Source organism: Triturus cristatus, chromosome 7 (genome assembly GCF_964204655.1).
Source record: "Triturus cristatus chromosome 7, aTriCri1.1, whole genome shotgun sequence".
Classification (NCBI taxonomy): domain Eukaryota; kingdom Metazoa; phylum Chordata; class Amphibia; order Caudata; family Salamandridae; genus Triturus; species Triturus cristatus.
The window spans coordinates 1,575,612,658-1,575,636,658 of NC_140590.1; the positions used below are offsets into that span (position 1 = coordinate 1,575,612,658).

Genomic DNA, 24,001 nt, shown 5'->3' on the forward strand with positions numbered 1-24,001 from the left:
TACACTACCCCACTTTTGCTTTATTTGGCATCCCTGACCATTAAGAGCCTAAAATGGGTTCAGAAGCCAAATGAAGTGGTGCAGCAGATATCTGGGTACTAATGGTGTGTAATTCAACCATTCGGAGCTGCAGAAAAATAGTGTTCAGAGTTGCCTGTTCGACCTTGCTCATTGCTGACTTTAACCTGTCATGTCACAATGACACTAAAGTAGCGATAAAATGAGAAAAGTGAGGAATTTCGACTTGGATTTCTCAAGCTGAAAGAAGACCAAAACCAACGTAATGTGGCTTTGAAGTCTTTACTTGTATCTAGAGCTATATAAAAATAGAATTCCATTTTGAGATCATTAATGTAAAACTGATTTGGAAGGATCAAAAGAAAACCAGAAACTTAATGTCAATCTTCACACCATTTATCAGATGAAAAAAATATTTTGGGATCATTGCACTTTCTTTAAGGTAAGTTGTAAAGTGCAGAAAGTAAATGAGGCTTGCACTCAACAAACTGTAGGAATTGTTAATTAGATTAGGAACTAGTTAGGTTATTGGGCGTTACCAGCAAGATTTACCAAACACTTGGAATGTCAAAATAGTTGGTTTAGTGATTGTCCCAAAACATTGGTTTTGATGTAGGAAGTGTGATTACAGTAGCAAGAAACTGATCCCTAAATAGTTAAGTCAGTTGTGTTAGTCAACATTAAGACTTTTAATGTTTGCATCTGTACTGAGAACTCCTATTGAGGGATATGGAAATCAAAGGGAATGTTTTGTAAATGCCCTGGTTTTGCTCATCAAATGACTTTGGTGGTTCATACTGTTGTGCTGTGGCCAAAAACTGTTGAATGCCTATCAGTATAGTGAGCATTTAAGAAAATATTTTAATCTTCTGCAAACGTGTGGGTTCACTCCATTCTAATCCCAGAGGCCCGTGCAGGCACTGACTGCTGTGTTCTGTATTTGCTGCTCGTTCTCTGCCTCATGGGCTGGAAAAGAGTGGGTGAAGTTCATGAGTAGCTGACTAATTTCATTGCTACTAGTTCTAGGTGCATACTCAATTACATGTTGCAGGAGAAAAACGTAATGATACAACGAATGGGGGCCACCCTTTGCAGATTTCAAAATTACGCATAATTTCATGCAGTTTTCTTGACATTTTTGTGGTGTTATGTACATTTTGCACACTTCAAATAAAAAAAGCATCCTGTGTGGAAAGCCATTCTGAATTGTATGTGTACTGTCTTTGAAGTCTTAACTTTCAAATAAATTATTTAACTATATCTAGGCCTGCTAACATAGACAACCAACAAAGAGACTTGTTTTCAACTAATTTCTTGAAGGGCAGTAAGTTGGATTAATGAAAAAATATAACCCAAAATGTTTGGACCTACAGACACACGATTTCTGCCCGGTGGGAAAATATATCCTTGCAATAGGTGTGAAATGTGGATCTTAACTAAACTACAATGTATTCTAAGACTGAATTAGTTTCTGCAAATGTATATTTGTGATACTTTTTATTTGGATGGTGGGTGCTTTTAGAACTGTGTGCATGACTTCTTTTTATGCAACCGTGTTAACTGCTAACCAAGTTACTGTACATTAATTGCCGATTATTGAAAACAATTCTACAGTTGACACCACATGCTATGGTTTGAAGCATGAAAGAAATACTGTGGCAAACTTTAGATCTTGTTAACAATAGAACCAAGCTACCTTAGTGTTTCCATTTAGATCAAGTTAATCCAATGAATCTGAAGATAGAAATTATTTAGTAAGCATCTCCAGTAGGGTTTTGGCTCTTCTAAAGAATTGATCACTTTCCCTGAGGATTGTGACTTTGAGGTGCCTGGATTTAGCTGTGCTTTGTAATTTGGGGTAAATGTAAAATGCCTTTGAAATATTAGCTTTCTTTCAAGGCAGTCCAATCAGACAAATGTTCCATTTTCTATGACCACACAAGAATGGTCAATAAATTGTTAGCATGTGATGTTAAACACCTTTTTATTTCAGATAAGTGGAGACTTGGATAATTTGGATGCCATCTTGGGTGATTTGACAAGTTCTGACTTCTACAATAATGCTATATCATCTAATTCAAGTAACCTTGGAGCTAAGCAACCCATTTTTCAAGGTATGTCGTCTTTACTTAATGTGTACAGTAAATTAATATATTTTTATATATAAGAATCTCCTACGCTGCTAAATTAATTAAGCCCAAGTTTGTTCCTGGATATCCTCTACTAGGTTATTCTCATGGGCTTTATGGAATTTTACTAAAACTAAATAATGGTATTTTCACATACTCTTTATGCTTGTTCTGTTGCTGCTATTGGGTGTTTAGACACAAAAGACTGACCTACCACGATATGTTATTTGTTTCACAAATGTTGGGTTGTCCAGTACTGGCTAGAAGCCCTAAACCATTAAGGCCCCTCCTTGTAGTACATAGCGTAGCCCTTGCTATGTTAGCCAACTTGTGCATTGAGGAAAATGGCACATATCCCTGCAGAACCTTTAGCCACTGTGAGTCAATCATTTTGAGGATGATTATTTGAAGAGTAAACAGACTTGCTAATTTTGAAACTCCAAGTTTAATTTATTTATTTTCTTGATTAAACCATAGCTTAGTTGTTTTTTTCCCTACAAAGGATGCTGCTGATACAGCTTTTCTCAAAAGTGCCTCCTCTAATCCCACAAGATAAATGTTGCCAATATGTTAGTCCTTTCAGTTCCTTACAGCTGTATTTTTAATTCACTAGTAAAGGGAAAGGCCCTTCTGTTCTAACTCTTTACCTTCCAAATCAGCAACATCCTTTCCCATCATGTCTACCTCCATGTCCCCAACCAGCCTCCTTCAAATCTGAATAGGCTCATCCTGTTTTATCACCACTACTACCCTGACGTAACAGCAAAACTTCACTCCTTGGTGTATTCTGCAAAGTGGCTGCTTTGCAAATGTCCTTTATACCTACTTAGTCAATGTCATTGATTGACATGAGCTAGACCTACTATCCATTTCAGAATACTGGCTAAACGTACATTCTAAGTAGATTATAGATTCACCTGTGAATCTTTGTTACTATATCATTAGGGAAGATTTAATTAAAATATCAGTTTCAGAGAGTCCCTAATTTGCAAAGCAGTTCCAGTAGAACTCTCATCAGCCATGGATGCCTTAAGTCTGCTCTTTCTCGGGTTGCTCCAACACAGCTTACATGCTTATCATTGGTCACCCACTGAAACTCAAAGCCAGTTTGACTAGATGACACTGTACACTATACTCCTCCTACTCCAACAACTCATGTCTGCGAATCTTTTCTGAGGGTTCGACATGGTGCCTCAAAACAATCTGGCCTTCTTAAATTCACTTGACTCCACAAGCTACACCAGTCTTCTTCTTTTACAACTTATGGCAGTGGGTTGACTTCTCAACCTCTTCATTGCTGTAACTTTATCTGTGAAATGTATTACTACATTTATAGCCCATTTGTCAGAACATCTAGATGTCCTTTTGGCAGCAATAGTGGCTTTCACAAGGGTCCATATAGCAAGGAGTTTCTTCACCACACCAGTATCAAAAGATTCCTAGAGGGAGCAAAAAGATTAGCATCTTCAAGAAAATCACCAACTCCAACATTGAAATTAAATCTAGTGTTAGCTAACACAATTAGTGAAAATCCTTTCGAACCACTTCGCAAAGTATTCTTAAAAATGGTCACTTTAAAGACCGCTTTCCTTATTATAATGACATCTCACAGAGTGAGTGAATTATAAACACTCACGTTCCAGGAATCATATATGCAAATACACAGGCAGAAAAGTCATGAGGACAGACTGTCATTTCTTACCGATGATTATATAATTTGTTCAAATTAATTAATTTAAATACCAAGCTTTTTTCAGGATCCATAAACTCCAGCAGAGAGCCCTCTACACACGATAGACGCCAAAAGGACAATAATGTATTATATGGAGAACTAGACCAATCAGGCGAAGACAACAATTGTTTGTGTCATTCGCAAACACAAAAAAGGGAAACCAGTGAAAATAGTACCATTTCTAGATGGATCTCACCACACAATACAAATGTGCTATGAAACAGCAGGAGTGCAACTCCAATTTAACACAAAGGCTCAATCTACAAAAAAAAAAACAACAACTTGGTTATCAGTGCACACTTTTACGAAGCTCTACTACATATACATTCAAATGAATAAAGAAGCTCAAGTGGGACAAAGAGTATTGAAACCTTTATTTACAAGCTCAAACTCCTTTTCAACCCCACCACCACAACGTTAAAAACCGTTTAAAAATCAATGCACAGCATATGAAGCCAGAAAAGATTCACACTGCAAAACAAAATGGTTTCTTACCTGTAGGAGTAGTTTTGCAGCTTCATGGAATTCCTGGGTTCACGTGCAATTCACCCACCATCAGAAGATGAGCGCGCAATCCCAAAAAAGAATTCATAGATGGTGACTTCACGTGGAAACTTCCGGGGAGGGCATATGACGTGAGGAAAGGCTGGATTAGACACCAAATGGTGGGACAGTTGACGCCCAACAAAAATCTAGTGGAGTAGGACGACTACTACTACTATACAAAATAATTCTGGACCAACCACTAGATGGCGGAATAATGCACAGTTTATCAATCCAGGAATCCTCTTCAAGCTGTAAATCTACTCCAACAGGTAAGAAACCATTTTGTTTTCCTCATCCAGGTCACAAAACACCAGCCGGTTGCAGAAACATGGTCAAAAAAATATTTGGATAAGAATCGCAGAATCTACTACTAAAGACACCCAACCCCTATGTAAAGCCAGCCTTGACAACACGTTCGCTGTCAACACTGTGAAGGATTGCAACAAAGCTATCCTCTTGTTATATAGTTCAAATTTAGAAATACTTGTGTTAACTCTTTGAAGTCCTGAAGTAGTTGATGATCTTTCTTATACTGTGTGAACTCAAAGGTTTAAGAATGGTATGCAAATTGTTCATTCTTTAAGTCAAAGCAAAATTAATTCAAGATAAACCGCCACCTTCTTTAATTCCACAAGCACCCTCTCCGCTTGAAAAACACTTTATACGGACATACTTTTTACTCAGTTCTATGGGAAAAATGACAGTACACACATGTACGTTGAAATGACCCTCAGAACTAGTAGATTTTGCTGTTGAATGGGCAATACTCTGATGTCAAGAATGCCAATGTGAGAGAACAACCTGCCCTCAGTTTACTGTGCAGTTAAACATATCTATTATTATGTTTTGAGTGTATGTACAAGTAATGTTTTATTTGTCATTTATGATGAGAATTTTTTATTCGATTTTAGGAGGCATGCGGAGTCCACAGTCTGCACAGATGACTCGTCCACCTTTCAATCGCGCAATGTCTCTGGATAGCCCTATGAACGTAGGTACCAGCCCGCCTATGAGAAGCGTCAATTCATTCTCTTCATTGCCAAAGCAGAATGTGATGGGGAGCCCAAGAATGATGGAAAGCCAAGATAGTTTTGGAGCCACCATAGGTAAGAAAATTTGTTTTTCAATTAATGTGGTAAAAAGAGCCACTGTATGGGATTCTTGGAGTCTTTAAAGGCATCGGAGATGCCCGAGCCTTGTCTGCAGTCTGTACTATGCTTCTGCGCCGTCTTGTGGGCAGGCATAAATGGTATATTTTTCTGGGTTTTTAATGTTTACTTTGTACATCATACTTTTCAAACCAGTCTATTCCTTATTTCAGCCACTTCTTGTTAATTGTTAGCATTATATCGAGAGATAGGAGCACCTGATATTTCAACACAGGCAAGAATCTTTTCCATTGAGAAATGCTCCTTCATTGTTTACAAGTACCTCATAGTACACTCAGTCAGCATAGTTCTTCATTTATTAGTTGCAACCTTGTATCTCTGTAAGATAACTTCCCTTTTGTCAAGTCCCTGTACTCCGAAGTTGTCATTTGCAGTGTCCCTTGGAGAATAGCATGGCTCACGTTTTGGCTTCCACCCATGACATAGCAATGTTGAGAGAAAACTACACTTTGGTTATTCCAGGAGTTAAAACGTAGCACATCTGAAAGCTCTGACCTTCATTGCTGGAGTGGAGAGCTGGTCCCAATGCAGATGATAGTTGCCGATACTTTGCATTGCAAGCAGTTTAAATGGAAAGTGACCTGTAATTGACAATAGCATAGAGAGTATTTATCTAACAACTTGGGTGAGAGCGTGACAGTTTGGAATTCACTAATTCGCATGAAGGCGAAGAGAGACACTGTATATATCCAGTTGGGTATATCATGGGCCACATACATCAACATTTGGAATAGTGATTACCTAATTGCGTTTTTAAGCGAATAGATATTGGGTAATCGCTATTCCTAATCTATGAAACTCCCAAGAGTTTCATTCAGCAACTCATAGGGGATTGCAAATTGACCTACCTCATTAATAAAAATTAGGTAGGTCGCAAGTTTTGAACCCCCCCCCCCCCTCCTCCAGGCATCGCTAAAATCACGGACCCCACCACAGGGCGGGTCTCACGGCCGCGCGTCTTGTTTAAACGAAGACTGCAGTCTGTGCCTGGCCATGACAAGCTCAGCGTTTTTCTAGGGGGCTTTTATTTGAGAGACTTCTGTGTTGCTTTTCTCAATGCTGAGGATCATGAACAATACCATGTTAGTGAGCGAGAACAAAAAATGACAGACAATTGTCCAACAGTCTGTTCTGTTTATATTAATTTATAGTGTTTGACTTTTTTTAATAACCTACACCAATTAATCATGGAATTTTATATTTTGTGTACTTCATTTATCAAATGATACAGAATTTCACTTCAAATAAATGTAGCTCCTACATACGTGATTGTCTATTCTCACACACTTCGCAACACACACAGGGACATTTGGTACCCCATGGTTCTAACACCTCATGAAATCTCGTGTGCCATTTGGTGCACAGTGTTTCTAACACGTCATCAAAACTCGCGCGCTTCTCACTCACGTGCCATATTGGCCAAACAACAAATGGCGTCTTTCAGACACGCGCTTTTCGGCGTCCTGGAACGTGACGTGAGTAAAAGTGGTTCCCGACCTCACCAGGGCAGGGCCGTCCTTGGGTGTGGGTGAGCTGGGTTCGAGGTGCCAATATTCCAAGGGGCGCAGCAGGAAGCTGCCCTACTTAATGTTATGCTCCTCCATCCCACTTGGTCTCAATCGGAGAGGAAGTGGCTTAATGGGCAGAGGTATCGACTTTGCAGGTGGGGAGCCAGGTTCCAGCGTCGGCTGAAGGTCCTGTGATTCCGGGCAAAGGTACCTTTCAAGTTCCTACCATTGCTGAGGAGAGCCTATGTATAACATTAAAATAATGCTACTTTAATTTATTTCTATCCTGAGCACATATAGTAGAAACTCTCTAGGAACTAACTAGCTGGGTCATTAGCGATTGAGCGCAAATCGCTTACAGGGACCAGTGGTGGATGCGGAAATCCAAGAACAGCTCCTTGCACTACACATATTTGTAACTTTAGGCAAGGGGAGATAGAGTAATCTGTGTAGAATTTAATGTTTTCTCAAGTGTTCTAACCGGGACCAAACCCCACTGCTTGCTGCTCACACAAACAGCAGAAGAAAACAGGCAAACATGGGATTTCAAGGGGCTTGTTGCCATCCTTAAGCAAAACACGAGGCACTGAATTTAGACAGCAGCTCTATCCCTCACAAGCTCATGCATCTCACAACACAGCTATGCCTTGGGTGAACAACAGTGTACAGGCTCTCATTTCCTGCAGCAGATCTACCCCTCAAGTTACACAGATCTTACAAGAGTCCGCTTTCAAGAAGCAGATATATATTTTAAGTTTCACAAACCGTACAGGCTCAGGCCTCACACAGCAGAGCTATCCCTTAAGTTACACAGAGCTTACAAGATGTTCAGTTTTTAAATTTCACTTTTTACTATTATAAATTCTTAGTTTCTGTTAAGCAATGAATCTGGCACTTGCATGGTGAATGAACACTAATTTTACCCAGGACCACTTGCATTACGCAGCAAAGGAGGACCAAATTATGTGGCATGATTGACTAGATTATATGGCTTGAAAAGGCAAACTATGTGGCATACTGCAACACATTATGTGTTAGCATTGCCACCTTTTTTTTTTGATAAACAAATGTTATTGTTTTGAAAATGATTACATACAAAACAAAGAGGAAGAAGATCAGCAAGAGCACGGAACACAATGAGTCAGGAACCTTCACAGCAGCATGACATCCCACAGTCCCCTGCCCATTCGGGCATACACCATCACAGATCAGACAAATTGTGGCAATCAGTCCATAGTACCCAACCATTTCCCCCACACCTTATGGTATTTCCTAGGGCATCCTCGTGTGACATACAGGGTTTTTTCTTGGGTTGCGCACCAGTCCACTCCCCCACGCCATCTCCCCGGGTCGGGTGGTTCGGGGCATTTCCACGCTGCCGCGATATCGCGCTTGGCCACAATCATGGCCGTGTTAAGGAAGATCTTTTCATTCCTGGTCTCATCCAGCCCGTCCGTGATCCCCAGTAAGGAATGACGTGGGTCATGGGGAACCGTCCAGCCCAGAACCTCCGTGAGCTCCTCCTCAATGGATCCCCAGAATCGCGCCAGGCGAGGGCATTACCAGACCATGTGGAAAAAATCAGCGGGATCACAGCCACACCTAGAACAGGATGCATTTGGGCGCAAGCCTGCGCGATGTAGGCGCGTGAGGTAGGCAGCGTGTAGATAGTAGAGCTGGATCAACCTAAGCTTGGCGGATGCTGTGATCGTCTTTGGGGCCATAAGGACGTCACGCCAATCAGCCTTATCAAGAGGGCCCACCCACTCCACCCATTGGTCCCGCAGCCTGTCCAACGAAGTGGGAGTATTGTTGATGAGAGTGCGGGAAATGCCCCCTCTGCCCAAGTCGCCCAACATGGTCTGCGCCTCGGGAGGACTGTACTCCGGAAGCCTTGTCTCGTCAGGAAGATGCGAGCGGAGGGCGTGCCGCAGCTGCAGATATTTGTAAAATTGGGATGGGTGAAGGGAATAACAGGTCTGGAGTTCCTGAAATGAATGCGGATGGCCGTTGGCCGAGACATCCCCAAGCTGCGATACCCCGATGAGGTCCCACGAGTTAAACCCCCACAACCCACTAACCTCGTGGAGCCAGGTTCCCTGCCAGAGGGGTGTGGATTGAGTCAGCCTACGTGTCCAGCGAGTGTGGCGTAGGGCCGCCCGCCAGGCCAGCAACATGGAGCGCGTCACGTCGGGCAACTGAGACGGAAAGGTTCCCCCGTACATCATGGATTGAATTTTTGGGAGGCTCAACTCGAGCCAGTATGCTGGGTCTGCCCAACCCCCATTAAACCAGTCATGGATGACTAGAAGGCGCGCTGCCAAAAAGTAGAGATACAGATGTGTCATCCCCATACCCCCATCAAAGGAGGGGATCCGGCAGGTGGTCAGGGCCAAACGTGCTCGCCCTCCCACTCCAAAGGAATTTAGTAGCGAAGCATTGCCACCTTATTTTAGAACTTTTATACATTAGCATTATCTGGGCAAAGGTTTCACCTCCTTAGCAACAGACAGGTGACCAGTCAACATTTGCAAAGGCTCTACCACTGTACAGCAACAAGTGTCAACACGTTTTTAGTGACTTTTGATCTGTTTGAGCTAGAAACTAATTTTTTTGTTGAAATCTGCCGGTTAATCAGCAGATGATGAATTATGCGCCAAATGTAGAAAATCTATAATTATGCAGAAAACACTCCCCCATTTTTCTCACCGCACTCTCCTCTCTTTCTGTCTTTACTTCCACTTTCTCTTTGACTGCTGCATCAGTCCCAAACTGCTGGTCAAGAAGTAGTAACCTACCGGAATGGGGCAGTTTTTAGGTCTCGCTTGACCCAGCGCATGCGCTGGTCTGGCGAGACTTTTTGAGAGGGCTCCAAAAAGTGCTACCAGGCCAGCCTAGAGCTACAGTGGATGTGCGCGGGCGCGCGCGCACCGCTTTTCTGCAATTGCTTTGATGTTTGATTGCGATCGCGATTACTTTTGCGGCCGCCTGGCATAGCCAATAGGTCTCGCTTTTGGGACCTTATAAGTATTTAGCTATGCAACTGTTGCATGGCTAAACACTTATAAGGTCCAAAAGGCGAGACCTATTGGCTATGCCAATGCTTCTTTGCCCGGTATTTCATGTGAGTTCGAATGGAAGTGCAATGGGTTCCTGCTAACCACGTCCCCAGTGCCAAATCTTTCCAAAAACAGTGTAATTGTTTTGCTGTGTGAATCCTTTTCTGGTTTCACATGCTGTGCATTATTCCGCCATCTAGTGGTTGGGTCCGGAATTGTCTTTGTTTTCTTGTTTTTTTCCCGTTTGTTTTGGTCGCTGTTGACCACCATTTGGGGCCAGGTATGTCCCTTGTTTGACGTCAGACGGTATCTTGGAGGTCGACGTGTGTGGTAGCCATCTTCAGATTCTTTTTCCCGCCGTTGGGTCTAGAAGCAAGTCGGGAAGCTCCGAAGATTTTTAAGTTTTTTCACAAACTTCAAGAAAACCAGGAAAAAATTGCAGTGAAGCTCATTTATCATTGACCTAACCAGCGAAGATCACAATTCCGGTGAAGCTCCGGGGCAGATAACACAGAGGACCTCATCAGTCCACAAATTGCGAGGTAGGGGATGTGGAAAATACCCCTTTCAAGTTTTGTCCCAAGTGCCACCACAAATTCGCTCAACGCGACCTGCACAATGTCTGTATCCTCTGCCTAGCTAGAGACCACCAGTACAAAAACTGCCAGGCCTGCACGGCGTTCCTGCCAAACTCTGGGAACCCACCGCAAGCAGAGAGAGGCCCACTACGCCATAATGTCACAGACACCCCTCATAAAGCTGGGTTCTTCCAGCGATGAGAACGAACAGTGAGTGCCAGCAGAATCGACGCACGAGGGGTCTGACGTCGAAATTGAAGAAGGGGACTCCGTAAAGGCCTGTGCCCTGAAAAAGACGAGCGAGCCAACAAATGAGACGGATAAGGTGAGACACCATACACATCTGTCTGAACTGAAGGGCCACAAACACAAAGGAAAACCCAAGGCAACCCTGACGTAGAGCAAAAAGGCGATCGAAGGTCAGCCGCGATTGAAAGAGCCCCACGGAACCCAAACAGAGGTTACAGAGGAGGTAAAATCGCAGAAGACGCCGAAACCAAGGGTCAAAACCGAACCCGTGAAGAAAAGCGCCACGCTTCAAAGTTGGATGTAGGCACAAGCAAAAAGAGAAAATCCCCGGCTTCCGACACAGAGAGGGCTCTCAAGGTCGAAAAGAAGAGAGGCTCGAAGAGGAGATGACGGCAATTCTCCAAAAGAAAAAAAAGTTTGACGAATCCCTAAAGGATTTTCGAACCCTGAAAACTCCAGTCTTTGAAACAAAGAACGCTCCGATTGTCGAACCAGGGAACATTGATGCCGAAGAGGCGGAAGACGCTGAAGGAGGAGAAGACGATATCTTCGAATCACCTCTCACTCCAGAACCTGGAGACAAAGACCTCGAGGAATATGAAGACCTTCCTGATGAATCTCCAAAAATCTTGATACGTGGAACGTAATCGACACCAAAAGCCCCGAGGAGGAGATATGCAGTTATCCTTCGAAAGCTTCGCCTCCAGACAACATAGCCTTTTCTAATGGCATAGTTAATAGGGCAGCAGACCAGCTCTGAGTCACCCTCGAGGAAGACAAAGTAAAAACATGTTTTCTATTAGAAACCCTTGCCCCTGCCACAAAGGGAGTAAAGTACCTACCTATGCTTCCCAGTATTCTGGCTCAAGGCAAAGAACCTTTAAGGAACCAGTCACAAGCAAGATAATAACACCCAGAGTAGAGAAATAGTACAAAGCCTCCTCAAAGAACCCCAAGTACAGTCAAGGGAACACAGTGCCAGACTCAATCATTGTCACCACAGCCAGAAGGAGAGCCAATGCAGAAGGAGAGTAAAAGAATGGGCATGGTGGGGAGGAAAATGAAGCAGCTACGCAATGGCATATTGCTAATTCTATTGCCTTGCTGAATAGATATTGCCGCCAACAGTGGGAAGACGAAGCGGAGCTTCTTAGCAAGCTCCCAGAAGAAGACAAAAAAATAGGACAATCCATCGTCCAGGAAGGCAAGAACATAGCAAATGCTTGCCTTAAGTCAGCTCTCTACGACCATATTTCCTGGTACCCAAATAGGATCTGTCTCCAAGACCAATTCTGGACCTAAGGTTCATAAACACGTTCATATTAACACAACGCTTTAAAATGTGTACCCTGCAAGAAATAATCCCGCAGATACAAAAAGGGGGATTATATGGCAACCATAGACCTCCAAGACCCCTACTTGCATATCCTGATGAACAAGGGACACAAAGTACTTACAATTCCTACACAAAGGAACACATTATCAATTCAAGGTACTTCCTTTCGGAATAAAATCAGCACCACGTGTCTTCACAAAGTGCCTGGCAGCAGTGGTAGAGCATCTGAGAAGGGAAGGAATCCTTGTCCATCCCTATCTAGACGACAGGTTCATAAGGGCACACTCAAAACAAGCATGCCAAAATCATGTTCAAACAGCTGTACAAACGCTTCAAAAACTGGGTTTCTCAATAAACCACAAAAAATCATCTACAAATCCAGAATGGAGAAACTTCCTAGGAGCACGATTAAATTCAATAACTGCAAAAGCGTAGCCAACTGAAAAGAGAATACAAGCTATCCACCACGAAGCGACTCTGTACCAGAAGGGACAATCTGACAATGAGGAAGGTCATGAAACTGATGGGCATGATGGCATCCTGCATCCCACTGATTCCTCACGCTCGCCTACACATGAGCCCATTCCAGGAATGGCTTACGAACAGCTGGTCTCAAGCCACAGGGAGTTGGAAAGATCTAGTGGTTGTTACACAAAGGGTGCAGGCACAGATACAATGGTGGGCATCCAACAACAAAACCCAACTCCATCTGTAACAATCACCACAGACCCATCCCTCAACGGTTAAGAGCACACTTCCACCAGCTCAAAGTACATGGTTATTGGAACAAACAAGAGTCCATAAAACACAACAACTATGTGGAGATGCAGACTGTCTTTCTGGCATTTAAGGCATTCCAAAAACACTTTCAGGGCAAAACTGGGCTGGTCCAGACAGACAATACCACAACAATGTTCTACCTCAACAAACAAGGCTGTACAAAGTCCTTTCCACTGAGCAAACTAGCACAGGACATCTGGCAGTGGGCACTGGCTCAAGAGATCAACCTGCATTTGCCAGGAGTAGACAACATTACAGCGGATCAGCTGAGCAGACAGAACTGCTCTCATGAATGGGAGTTAAAACAGCAGTTCAATACCTGATCCATCGCTGGGGAACTCCAGTGATAGATCTGTGTGCAACAATGCAGAACAAGAAATGCCAGTCCTTTGCCTGAGTTTCCACATCACCTGTCAAAGGGGAATGCACTTTCACTCAACTGGTCAGACATTTGCTTACGCTTTTCCACTGATACCCCGAATACAAAGAGTACTAGATAAAGCAAAACACAGGAGCAAACATGATTCTCATTGCCCCTCAATGGCCAAGGCAAACATGGTACTCAACCCTACTGAAACTATCCAAGGGGAAGATAAGGATCAAAGCAGACCAGGATCTGCTAACAATGCAACCGGGCCAAATTCTTCACCCGAAAGCAGCGACACTGCACCTAGCAGCTTGGCGCCTGAATACATAGAATTTGGTCACCTCAAACTGCTTTTAAGAACTATGGAAATTCTAAAAGAGGCAAGGAAACAATCGACAAGAAAATGCTATGCAGCAAAATGTAAGCGATACACCACGTGGTGCACTGATAACAATCAGATGGATTCAATCAGTACGCAGGAGACAGTAATCACTTATCTCCTGGACAGCAACATCAACTACTCAAGAATAAAGTTGCACCTAGCTGCCATTGTAGCATAAACAAGAGAGAGAGCATGCAAAAGTTTCTTCACAAGGTCTCTAATTGAAACATTCTCAGAAGGAACAAAAAGGATTGCCCCACCAAGGGCAGCTCCTGTACCCACATGGAGTCTAAATACAGTGCTTTCACAACTGACAAAGCCCTTTGAACCCATGCACAAGGCAGATCTTAAACACATCCCTTTTATAACCGCTTTTCTCATCGCCATTACCTCCCTACAGGGAGTAAGTGAGTTACAGGCTCTTAACAATACAAGAGCCATACCTACAAATTCATAAAGACAAGGTGATTTCGAAAACAAACCCACATTTCGTACCGAAGGTAGTATCAAAATACCACTTCTATCAAAATATTCTCCTGATGACTATCTTCAAATATCCAAAGATTAAAGCTGAAAAAAGTCTCCATACCCTGGATGTAAGGAGAGCGTTGCTGTACTATTTACAAAGAACAGAACAAATGCGCAAAACAATTGTTTGTTGCGTACGCTCACAGGATCACCAGTCACAAAGGCAACAATTGCACGATGGATAGTACAAACCATCCAGTCGTGTTATGCCTATGCCAAAAAAGAACTCATTATACAATCTACAGCTCACTCCCCTAGAAGGAAAGGAGCTACCGTAGCCTTCATGGCTAATGTACCCATTGACACTATTTGTGCAGCAGTAACATGGGCATCACCATACACCTTTACAAAGCATTACTGTGTGGACATAAAAATGAGTAAGGAGACTCAAATTGGACAGAAGGTGCTTCAACAGCAGTTTGCCAAGACTACCTCTCACCACAGCCACCCAACCTTGGGTGTAACCGCTACGTAATCTAATGCACAGCATGTGAATCCAGAAAAGGATTCACGCTGCAAAATGAAATGGTTACTTACCAGTAGGAGTAGTTTTACAGCTTGAAGAATTTTCTGGATTCACATGCGACCCACTCTGCCTCCCCTAAAAGTAAAAACAAGCATTGGCATAGCCAATATGTCTCGATTTTGGGACCTTTTAAGTATTTAGTTATGCAGCACAATATCCTTGGTGCAACCACATCAACTGTTGCGTGGCTAAACACTTATAAGGTCCCAAAGGCGTGACATATTGGCTATGCCAATGCTTGGTGTGGTTCTGTGTGTGGTTCTGTGTGTGGTTCTGTGTGTGGTTCTGTGTGTGGTTCTGTGTGTGGTTCTGTGTGTGGTTCTGTGTGTGGTTGTGGTTGCCTGCCAAAGAAGAAAAAAACACCTAGAATAAGTGGTGAACAGTATAAATTTGTGAGTGGAAATAGTGAGGTAGCATCCAGCACTGATGGAAACGATAAGATTTTGTAAAATTCCGATTTGGCAATAAGTCTTTGTAAACTGGGCTTTTCTGCCGAAGCGCTATATGAAAGTACTGTGGGGGAATAAAGCATTAGTTGTACCAGTAATAAGGAAATGTATTTAGAAGTATGAATAGGGCTGGAACTGATTTTATATTGGCTTTTTAGCTAATGTTAGCCTTTTAAGGTTTGGAACCAGGCTCTGTTATATTGTAGCAATGCAGAGCGATCAAATTAAAGCAACTTTTTCCACACCAGCTGGCATCTGTCATTGATTGAACTCTTTTTTGCACTAGTATGCTTTTAGTAAAGGACTATGGTCCATACGCATCAACGCACCTGCCCATAAAAAAATGCATATAAAACCATCCCAAAAATATTTTTTGTGGTGTGACTATTGGCAACATCTTAAATGTAAATGGCTGCTGCAGTGATGGCAACGGCTAGGAATGTTATGCTAATGCAGTAACTCCAGTGGACTCATGAAACTTTTTTTAAAAAAAGTTTGTTATTTTGGGAAAAATACCGGTGCAGAAAAGAAGTCTGCTGTGGAATCAGGACAAAGCAGTAGTTTGAATGTGTGCCTTTCATTAGATATGCCATTATTTTCACCAATAACCGTGCACGCCACTTTGGGGAAAATTGTTAAAGTCCAAAAAGTTAAAACACAACTCTGCGCTAAGCGAATGCGGTAATCGAAGCAAAATAGCAGTGCAGAGTAGCTTTGCCGAATCCGGTTTATCGCTGGACCTGCCCTAAGAAAGTTAGCGTTTACACTCATACATAGTTATAGCCCTAAAAAAACTCTAATAATTTGTATAAGAAATAAAAAGAAAACCTTACTGAAGGTTACTAGAAGCAAGAACATGTAAAACAAGCAAAGTGAACAGATGCAAAGAGCGATCGGGAAGAAAGGCAGTCACAGGCCCAGGCGAGGAAGAAAAGGCGGGGGGGGACCGGACCACACGGAAGAGGAGAGAAAAAGACGCGGAGTCTGCCAAGCCAGATAAACAAGCACGCGCATCAGGAGTAACGAGCATTGAAGACCAAAGCGAAAGACGTGCGGCTGAGTGGTGCTAATGACCCGTGATAGACAAATGGCGGCTGCGCGCACGCTCGCGTGAACGTAAGCGCTAGGCAAGCCAGCAGCACTTTGAAAACTCACCACCAAAATGTCTCTCCTAGCCAGCGCATGCGCTGGGCTCAGCGAGACCTAAAAACAGGTGGGGAAGCAAATTAATACATAACTTAATTACCATCTCAAGGACTACCAATAGAAACAAAGCAGAAAAGAATCTGAAAATGGCAACCAAGCACGTCGACCTTCAGGATACAGTCTGATGTCACACAGGGGACGTACCTGTCACCAAAAGGTGGTCGACAGCGACCAAAAAAAAAAAGACCATTCCCAACCCCACCACTAGAGATGGAATAATGCACAGCATGTGAATCCAGAAAATTCTTCAAGCTGCAAAACTACTCCTACTGTTAAGTAACCGTTAAGTTTCCCCCAATTGGCAATACCTTTAGCACTCTCTAGAAGTCCTTAGTAAATGGTACCCCTACTACCTAGGGCCTGAGGTACTGAAGAGGGACCGTAAGGGCGGCAGCACCAATTATGCCACTCTAATGGACCCCTCACCAAACACATTTGAGGCTGCCATTGCAGGTTGCATGTTTTGGTGCAGACAAAAGTGAAAACACGACATGAAACACATCCCCGTGTGCCATGTCCCCTACCATGGCATGTAATATTAGTAAGTCACCTCTACTGCAGGCCTTACAGCCCTAAGGCAGGGTTCCTTATATTCCATGTGAGGGCTCAACTGCATGAGCAGATTTGCACCTGTGCTGGTCAGTTTCATTACTTCCAGCGCAAGTTAACATGGAAGCCATTCTAAAACGTGCTGGACACATGTGAAAATGAGTTCCCCAGCTATATGATGGCTTCATTGAAAATAGGGATGTTTGGTTTCAAACATCTCACTTTAATAAATCCTCACTGATCCACTGTTGTATTTATTAATACCTGCACCCAGAGGGCACCTTACAGGTGCCCTCTGAAAACCTACCATCCCCTGGTGTGTTGGCTGACTGGTTTCTGCCAGTGACCGTCTTTGTGATGGCAAACTTTGGAATTCTGGGAAGGGGTTATGCCCACTACCCACAGGAAGTGGTCATATAGTGGGTGTAGGGTCCCCAAAGGGTAAACAGCCAAAAGACGAATATTCCTGAAGTTACTGTGTCCCAAAACCCGGGAGACCTGCCAGCACTTGAACCAGGAACCAAGGAACCAAGACCTTCCGAGAAGTAGTAGACCTGCTTCCCTGCATCCTTCAGGCATCCAAAGACCCCTGTGAGGACTCTGTGACCGTAGAAATCCGACGCCTGAAGATACCACACAGCTATCACTCCAAGCCTGAATTGAAGTGGGCCAATGGTGTCATCGTGGTCCCCTAGTCCTCCAGAGACCAAGTACAGAGTGGGTTTGCCCCCAGTGAACTGTCCGCTGCCTGCAGTCTCTGCACGCAGTCCCCCCTTCTACCGTGACTGCTTCTGTTAAGGAAAACCTGATGCCTAAAGACACCTCTGCACCCCTCGCCCCGGAGCCGAGGAAAAGAGGTCCAAAGGTGTCCCTACGTCCCTGATTTGATTTGATTTGAATGGGATTTATAAAGCGCATGGCTGCCCGAGAGCGTCCCAGCGCTGAGGAAAATCAAATAAGTCAGGCGAAAGCGAAGGGAGGTTAAGGGAACAGCCACGTCTTTAGAGATTTACGAAAGGATAGAAGGTTGGGTTGGGCGCGGAGGTCCGGAGGAAGGGCATTCCAAATTTTAGACGCCTGATAGGAAAACCGCCGGCCTCCGGAGCGAGCTTTCTTGAACCTGGGTATTTGGGTGAGGTGGGCATTAGAGGAACGAAGAGTTCTACTCGTGGTGTGAGGGACCACGAGGTCTTTAAGGATGGGCGGGGCTTTCCCATGGAGAATTTTATGGGTTAGGCACAGGGCTTTGAACTGGACCCTTTGCTCCACGGGCAGCCAGTGGAGTGCTCTAATCGCCGGTTTGGCAGAGCAGCGATTTTTTGTGCCTGTGAGAATCCGGGCAGCAGCATTTTGCACCACCTGCAGCCTGGCTATGACTTTTTTAGGTGCGCCGAGATATAGGGCATTTCCGTAGTCCAGTCTAGAAAGGATGAGGCCCTGTAAGAGTAGCTTTCTTGACTGGAAGGGAAGTAGGTGGAGGATCTTGCGGGAGGTACGGAGTAGGCCAAAGCAGATTCCAGCCGTGTTCCTTGCTTGGGTGCTTAGGGACAGGTTATGGTCCAACCAAATCCCCAAGCTTTTGATGTCAGTTTTAGGGGTTGGGGGGGGACCCATGCACGGGGGCCATAGAGACTCCGGTCGGAAGTGGGACTGATTGCCAATTACCATTAGCTCAGTTTTATCCCCATTGAGTTTTAGTTGTGAGGCGTTCATCCAGCTGACTACGTCCCCCAGACAGGAGTGCAGGTCGGTGGTAAAATTCTCTGGCCGACTGAGGGAGACAACCAGCTGTGTGTCGTCGGCGTAGGTCAGACGTTTAATGCCATACGGGATGACAATTTTCTCCAGGGGCGACATATACACGTTGAAGAGCGTCGGGCTCAGGGACGAGCCCTGGGGCACTCCGCAACGTACCGGGGTCTCCCTGGAGATAAAATCGCCATCCGCTACCTGGAAGGAGCGATTGTGGAGATAGGATTTGAGCCAAGAGAGGGCCAGACCCGAGATCCCAAGGTTTTCCAGCCGTTGTACCAGGACAGCGTGGTTGACGGTGTCGAATGCCGCACTGAGGTCCAGAAGGATCACTGCCACTGATCCTCCTGCATCAATGATCTTCCTAGCCTCTTCGACAACCGCCACCATCGCTGTCTCAGTGCCTTGGCCCGGGTGGAAACCGGTTTGAGATGTTTTAAGCAGGTTGTTGGATTCCAGATAATTTGTTAGCTGACCATTAATAAACTTTTCAGCCATCTTGCTAATACCTGGAAGAAGGGAGATCGGCCTGAAGTTGGCCAAATTACCAGGGTCGAGATTAGGCTTTTTGATTAAAGCTTTTACCACAGCCTTCTTCCAATTTAAGGGAACCGTTCCACTTTCTATGGAAGAATTTATCAGGTTCACCATAGGTGTTAGGATGGTGGGGGCGACCTGTTTTAGATGTCTCACTGGCGCTGGGTCATGCGGGGAACCGCTTTTAAGGGAATGAAGTATGGGCCCTAAGGTTGCCTCACTGATGGAAAGGAAGCTGATGAGTTCTGAATCCCCATTCTGGCACTGCGGCAGGTGAGGAGGAATGGGGTCTTCAGAGAGAAGAGGGGGAAGGTGTTGGAGGATTTTTTGAATTTTAAGGTCGAGCATGTTGAGTCCCCTTGTTGGTTCAGCCCGACTGGCCTCCCAGTCCGAGCCTGCATTCTATCTTCCGAAAACCGATCCCCTTAGAGTAACATTGGGCACCGAAAGCTGTTTCGCAGCCCTGCACCTGGTTCCCTCGTGCCACTGGTGGTGGTCTGCTGGTGTTGCCTTGGACCTTGCCCACCACTCACCTTAACTCTTGGAGATTGGTTCTGCAAGTCTCTGTACTGTACCTGAATGGCGCATTTGCTTTTTCTACCGTAGGATAACATTGAAGCTTCTAAAAATTGCCCCAAGTGTCGACTTTATGAACTCCAAAGTATTTCTCTTGAAAAACGTACATTCCTGAACAAATTGACTCTGGTGCCTAAACATATAAAGATACAATTTTCTATTTTTTTTTAATAAATTGGTGTGGATCTCCTTATTGAGTCGTGTGTATTGCTTGACAATTGTTTTTATTTGCTGATGTCTTTCTCTCTTCTCTGATAAGCCTAAGGCTGCTCAAACACACTACCCCCTAGAAGAGCACCTTGGTGTTGCTAGAGCAAGCCCCTGTCCACTTATAAGGGAACCCCTGGACTCTTTGCATGATGTTTCTCGTTTAATATATCATATGAAGAGCCAGCTTCCTCCACCCGTCTCATGAATGTGCTACCACTAGGGCAGCTGTGAAATCGCGACTTTCCTGGTGGCAGGGCATTTGGTGAAATTTGGACGGCTTCTCACAAGCTGCTGTGTTTCACAGTTCCAGGTCAACTTCCACCTGCACCCTTAAAAGGGGACCGAGATTGCATTGCAAACGGGTTCAGTGGGTAACTGCAGCCGCCTGCAGCGGGATGTCTGGTGTGGTCCATGGGGACCCACTTTATACCCTACATAGTGCTGCTCTCAAAAGCACTCTGACAACACACTACCTTTTTGAAGTGCACTATCAGTGAGCCTCCAAAAGACCTGTTTGCCTCTGTGCCTGCAAGCATTTAAAGATTGTGGGCGCAAAGTGATTTGCTTCCATTTCTGGACCAGGGAGATTTATTTGTCTAACAAGCAACTGTCACCATGACTGACTAAGAGAAGAGTTTTCTTTTAACAACGTTTATCTTGTGGCAGCAAGAAAATTTATACTGACCCGCACTCTCAATGTATTTATTGTCATTATCCTAAACGTAACTCAGCGGATGCAAAATTCAAGTCTTTCTCCACTGAAATTCTTAAGGACAGGGAAAAGAGGTTGGCATTGTTATAATTGAAGAGAATTTTCCACTTTCTAAAGGAGATGCCCCCTCTTCAGTGTAAGATTGTGTGAGAAGTGCCCTCGCCGGCTCTTCCATGAAGGTATCGAATAAGAGGGGAATTTTACAGTTTCCCGAGTATGATCTATTTGGTACCACGCCTACAGTAATCTCTTTATCTAACAAGCCCAAGCGGTACAGAGACTCACCTGTGCCAAAAAAGGTCTTCAGAGGAAACATCTCGATGTCAAGACCGTCAAAGTCTTTAACTCCATTGTTGACAACCATTCAGTGGTAATAGGAGGAAATTTATCTTTACCTTCAAGGGTCATGGATGTGCCTCCAGTACGATTATTGCAGCCGGACCCGGAGGAAGAGGATAACGATTATGCCTCACTGACCACTTACAGCCCAACGCATTTGTATGGGTGCGATGTCCCAGATTTTGGAGGGTAAGCAATGGACGGTGAGGAGCTTCCACAGTGAATGTGTGTCAGCAGGCGTAAAAGTCTGGGAGTACTCAAATGGATTTAAGGCAGATGCCACCTAGATATTATAGAGAGCCAGATGTGGTCCCAAGTGCCTATGGCCTTCTCATCTACATTGCAACAAATGATGGATACTTTTATCAAGTTATTACCGCAGCGACCAACTAATAATTCCAACATGGGCTTGCCTGCTGCTCCCATCCTCCTGCCTCTTCAACCTGCTTCTTTAACAGTTTCACCTTCTAGTCAGCCATCATTGCTTCCTCCTCCAACGCATAGGGGATTGGTCTATGGAGAAGACCTGGATGATGCTTACTCTAATGGGTCTGCCTTTTCTGATCTAGGAGGAGAGCAAGGTGAACTACCACACGACTGTGATGGAGGGGATGATAATAGTAGATTTTATTTTCCCAAATGGAAACGATAGGCCAATTCCACAAGATGCTAAGGATGATATCACTAAATTTCTTTCGATGATTGAAAGAGCTTCAAAGAAATTCAACCTACTCATAACCTCTGTAGCTAAACCATGTTTAAAGAGAACTTGGATATACGTTAAATTATTACCCATTCTTGATTGGTCAGAAGGTCTGTAATTAGTTGGACCCCTGCTGCCGTTCCAGCTGTCGCACCTCGTTTGGAAAAGAAATACGGAGCCCTGGAATCAGCTCCAGCTTGCCTTACTGGTCACACTATACCAAGTTCAGTAATTTCTTCAGCGGCTCAAAGGAGGACTACTACCCCATTAACGCCGCCATCTAGTCAGACAAGGATAGCAAACGTATTGAAAATATGGGCCGGAGAATTTCTTCTATCGCAGCAACCTCAATTAAGACCGTCCGTGCCCTGGCAATTCTAGGCCTTTATGATAGCCAGATGTGGCATTTAATGCTCAGGAATAAGAACCAGTAATGGAGCGAAGACGGAAGCAGCGAGAGCTATACTAAAGGAAGGAGAACTAACCTCTTTAATTGACACAGCGATGAATGCTTCAAAATAAGAGTTTTGCCAGATGGGAGGAGGGACTTTGCTAAGGATGCCAGACTGATTAGAATCCACAGCCTTCTGTACTAATGTCCATTCTAAAATCTTATGGAATAACTCTTGGTAAAAATGTTGATGAGGCTTTTATGACACTGATATAGCAAATGTGTTGGGTCTGATGCAGTATCACATTCGGGACATCTACTTTTTGTGGCTCACGAAGATCATAAAAATTCAGAGCAGGTGTCAACCAGTATGGAGGCCAAGGACGCCCTTTTTCTGAATGCTATTAAGAATACTCCTTTAACAGATAAACTTATATGAAATCTGCAGGTAGAAAGGTTAGGTTCTCACAAGTATGAACCGCTGATAATTGCAAGAGAGCCTGACTCCCAGCTCATTTCCCGTTTTACATCTGGACCTCAGAAGTCGGGGGGGTGAGAATTTCTCTTTTTGCTCCCCAATGGAATAAGATGGCATCAGAAAAGTGGGTGTTACAAATTGTCCATTCAGGCCATACATTGGCGTTCATTCAGAGACCCCCCCCCCCCCACTTTGTCCATCTTCATTTGAAGGCACTGCACATTCAAATTCCTGTGCTTCTTTCCAAAAGAGCCAAACAAAGTGTCCCTAAATCCCAATGGAATCAAGGCTTCTATTCCAGGTTCTTCCTAATAAAAAATATACGTCAATGGAGGCCGAAATTTATCCCGAAGCTGAACAAGTTTCTAAAAAAGCAGTCATTTTGGATGGTTACCCGGCCTTTCAGGATTCTTCTTTCCAGATACCCATTCATCAATAATACAAAATGTACCTTCAGTTCTCAGTGGCAGGTCAGCACTACCAGTTAAAGGTGCTCCCTTTAAGGATCAAATCCGCACTGAGAATATTCACCAAATGTCTTGCTGCAGTTGCCTTTTTTAGGTCTTGTCCTGGTGAAAGCAGCGCATGTGCTGCTCTGCCATGCAGAGGCCTTTTTTGAATCGATACGATTCCAACGTGCACGCGGGGAGACAAATGAGACAGAAGATGTGCACGCGGGGATTGGATGCTTTACTGGCGGCGTGATACACTGGGGGCTTTTATTTTCGCCGCCAGTATAGGCAGTCCCCGCGTGCACATATTCTGTCCGTCCCATGACTGGCCGCGTTATTACTTTTCTACTCTCTGTCTCCACTTTTCGTTGCTCTATCTATTTTGTATTATCTTTTACTGAAAATCTCATAGTAAAGTGTTTTAATGAACTTTTTTCATACTATCGGGTACGCTACTTCGTGTTTTTAAAGCCCCTTTCACATAAAAAACAAATGTACAGAGTAAACCGTGACCGCGTAAAAAAATGCTATTTCAGAATTTCAAAGTATCTGGTTTAAATGGAATTTCCTATGATGACTGCAATGCACCTATGTGGAAACTAGATGACAGACATAGCACATGGATGAGTCGTATCAACTCAGCCTTCATCAAATGAATATGGGATGTCAATCCTTCTAACGAGTTGTCTTTTACTCACATGTCTTATAAGAGTAACGTGGATCGACCTTTTTTTTTTTTT

The 24,001-nt window shown here is 44.0% G+C and overlaps 1 protein-coding gene across 4 annotated transcripts in view; it reads left to right on the plus strand.

Moving 5' to 3' along the window:
* NCOA3 (nuclear receptor coactivator 3) overlaps positions 1 to 24,001 on the plus strand; it is a 449,566-nt gene that overhangs the window by 223,767 nt on the left and 201,798 nt on the right. For all 4 annotated transcript variants that reach the window (XM_085619414.1, XM_085619419.1, XM_085619415.1 and 1 more), the window contains 2 exons: positions 2,012 to 2,132; positions 5,337 to 5,531. In XM_085619414.1, the coding sequence (XP_085475540.1) occupies positions 2,012 to 2,132; positions 5,337 to 5,531 (316 nt within the window). The remainder of the gene's footprint in view (positions 1 to 2,011; positions 2,133 to 5,336; positions 5,532 to 24,001) is intronic.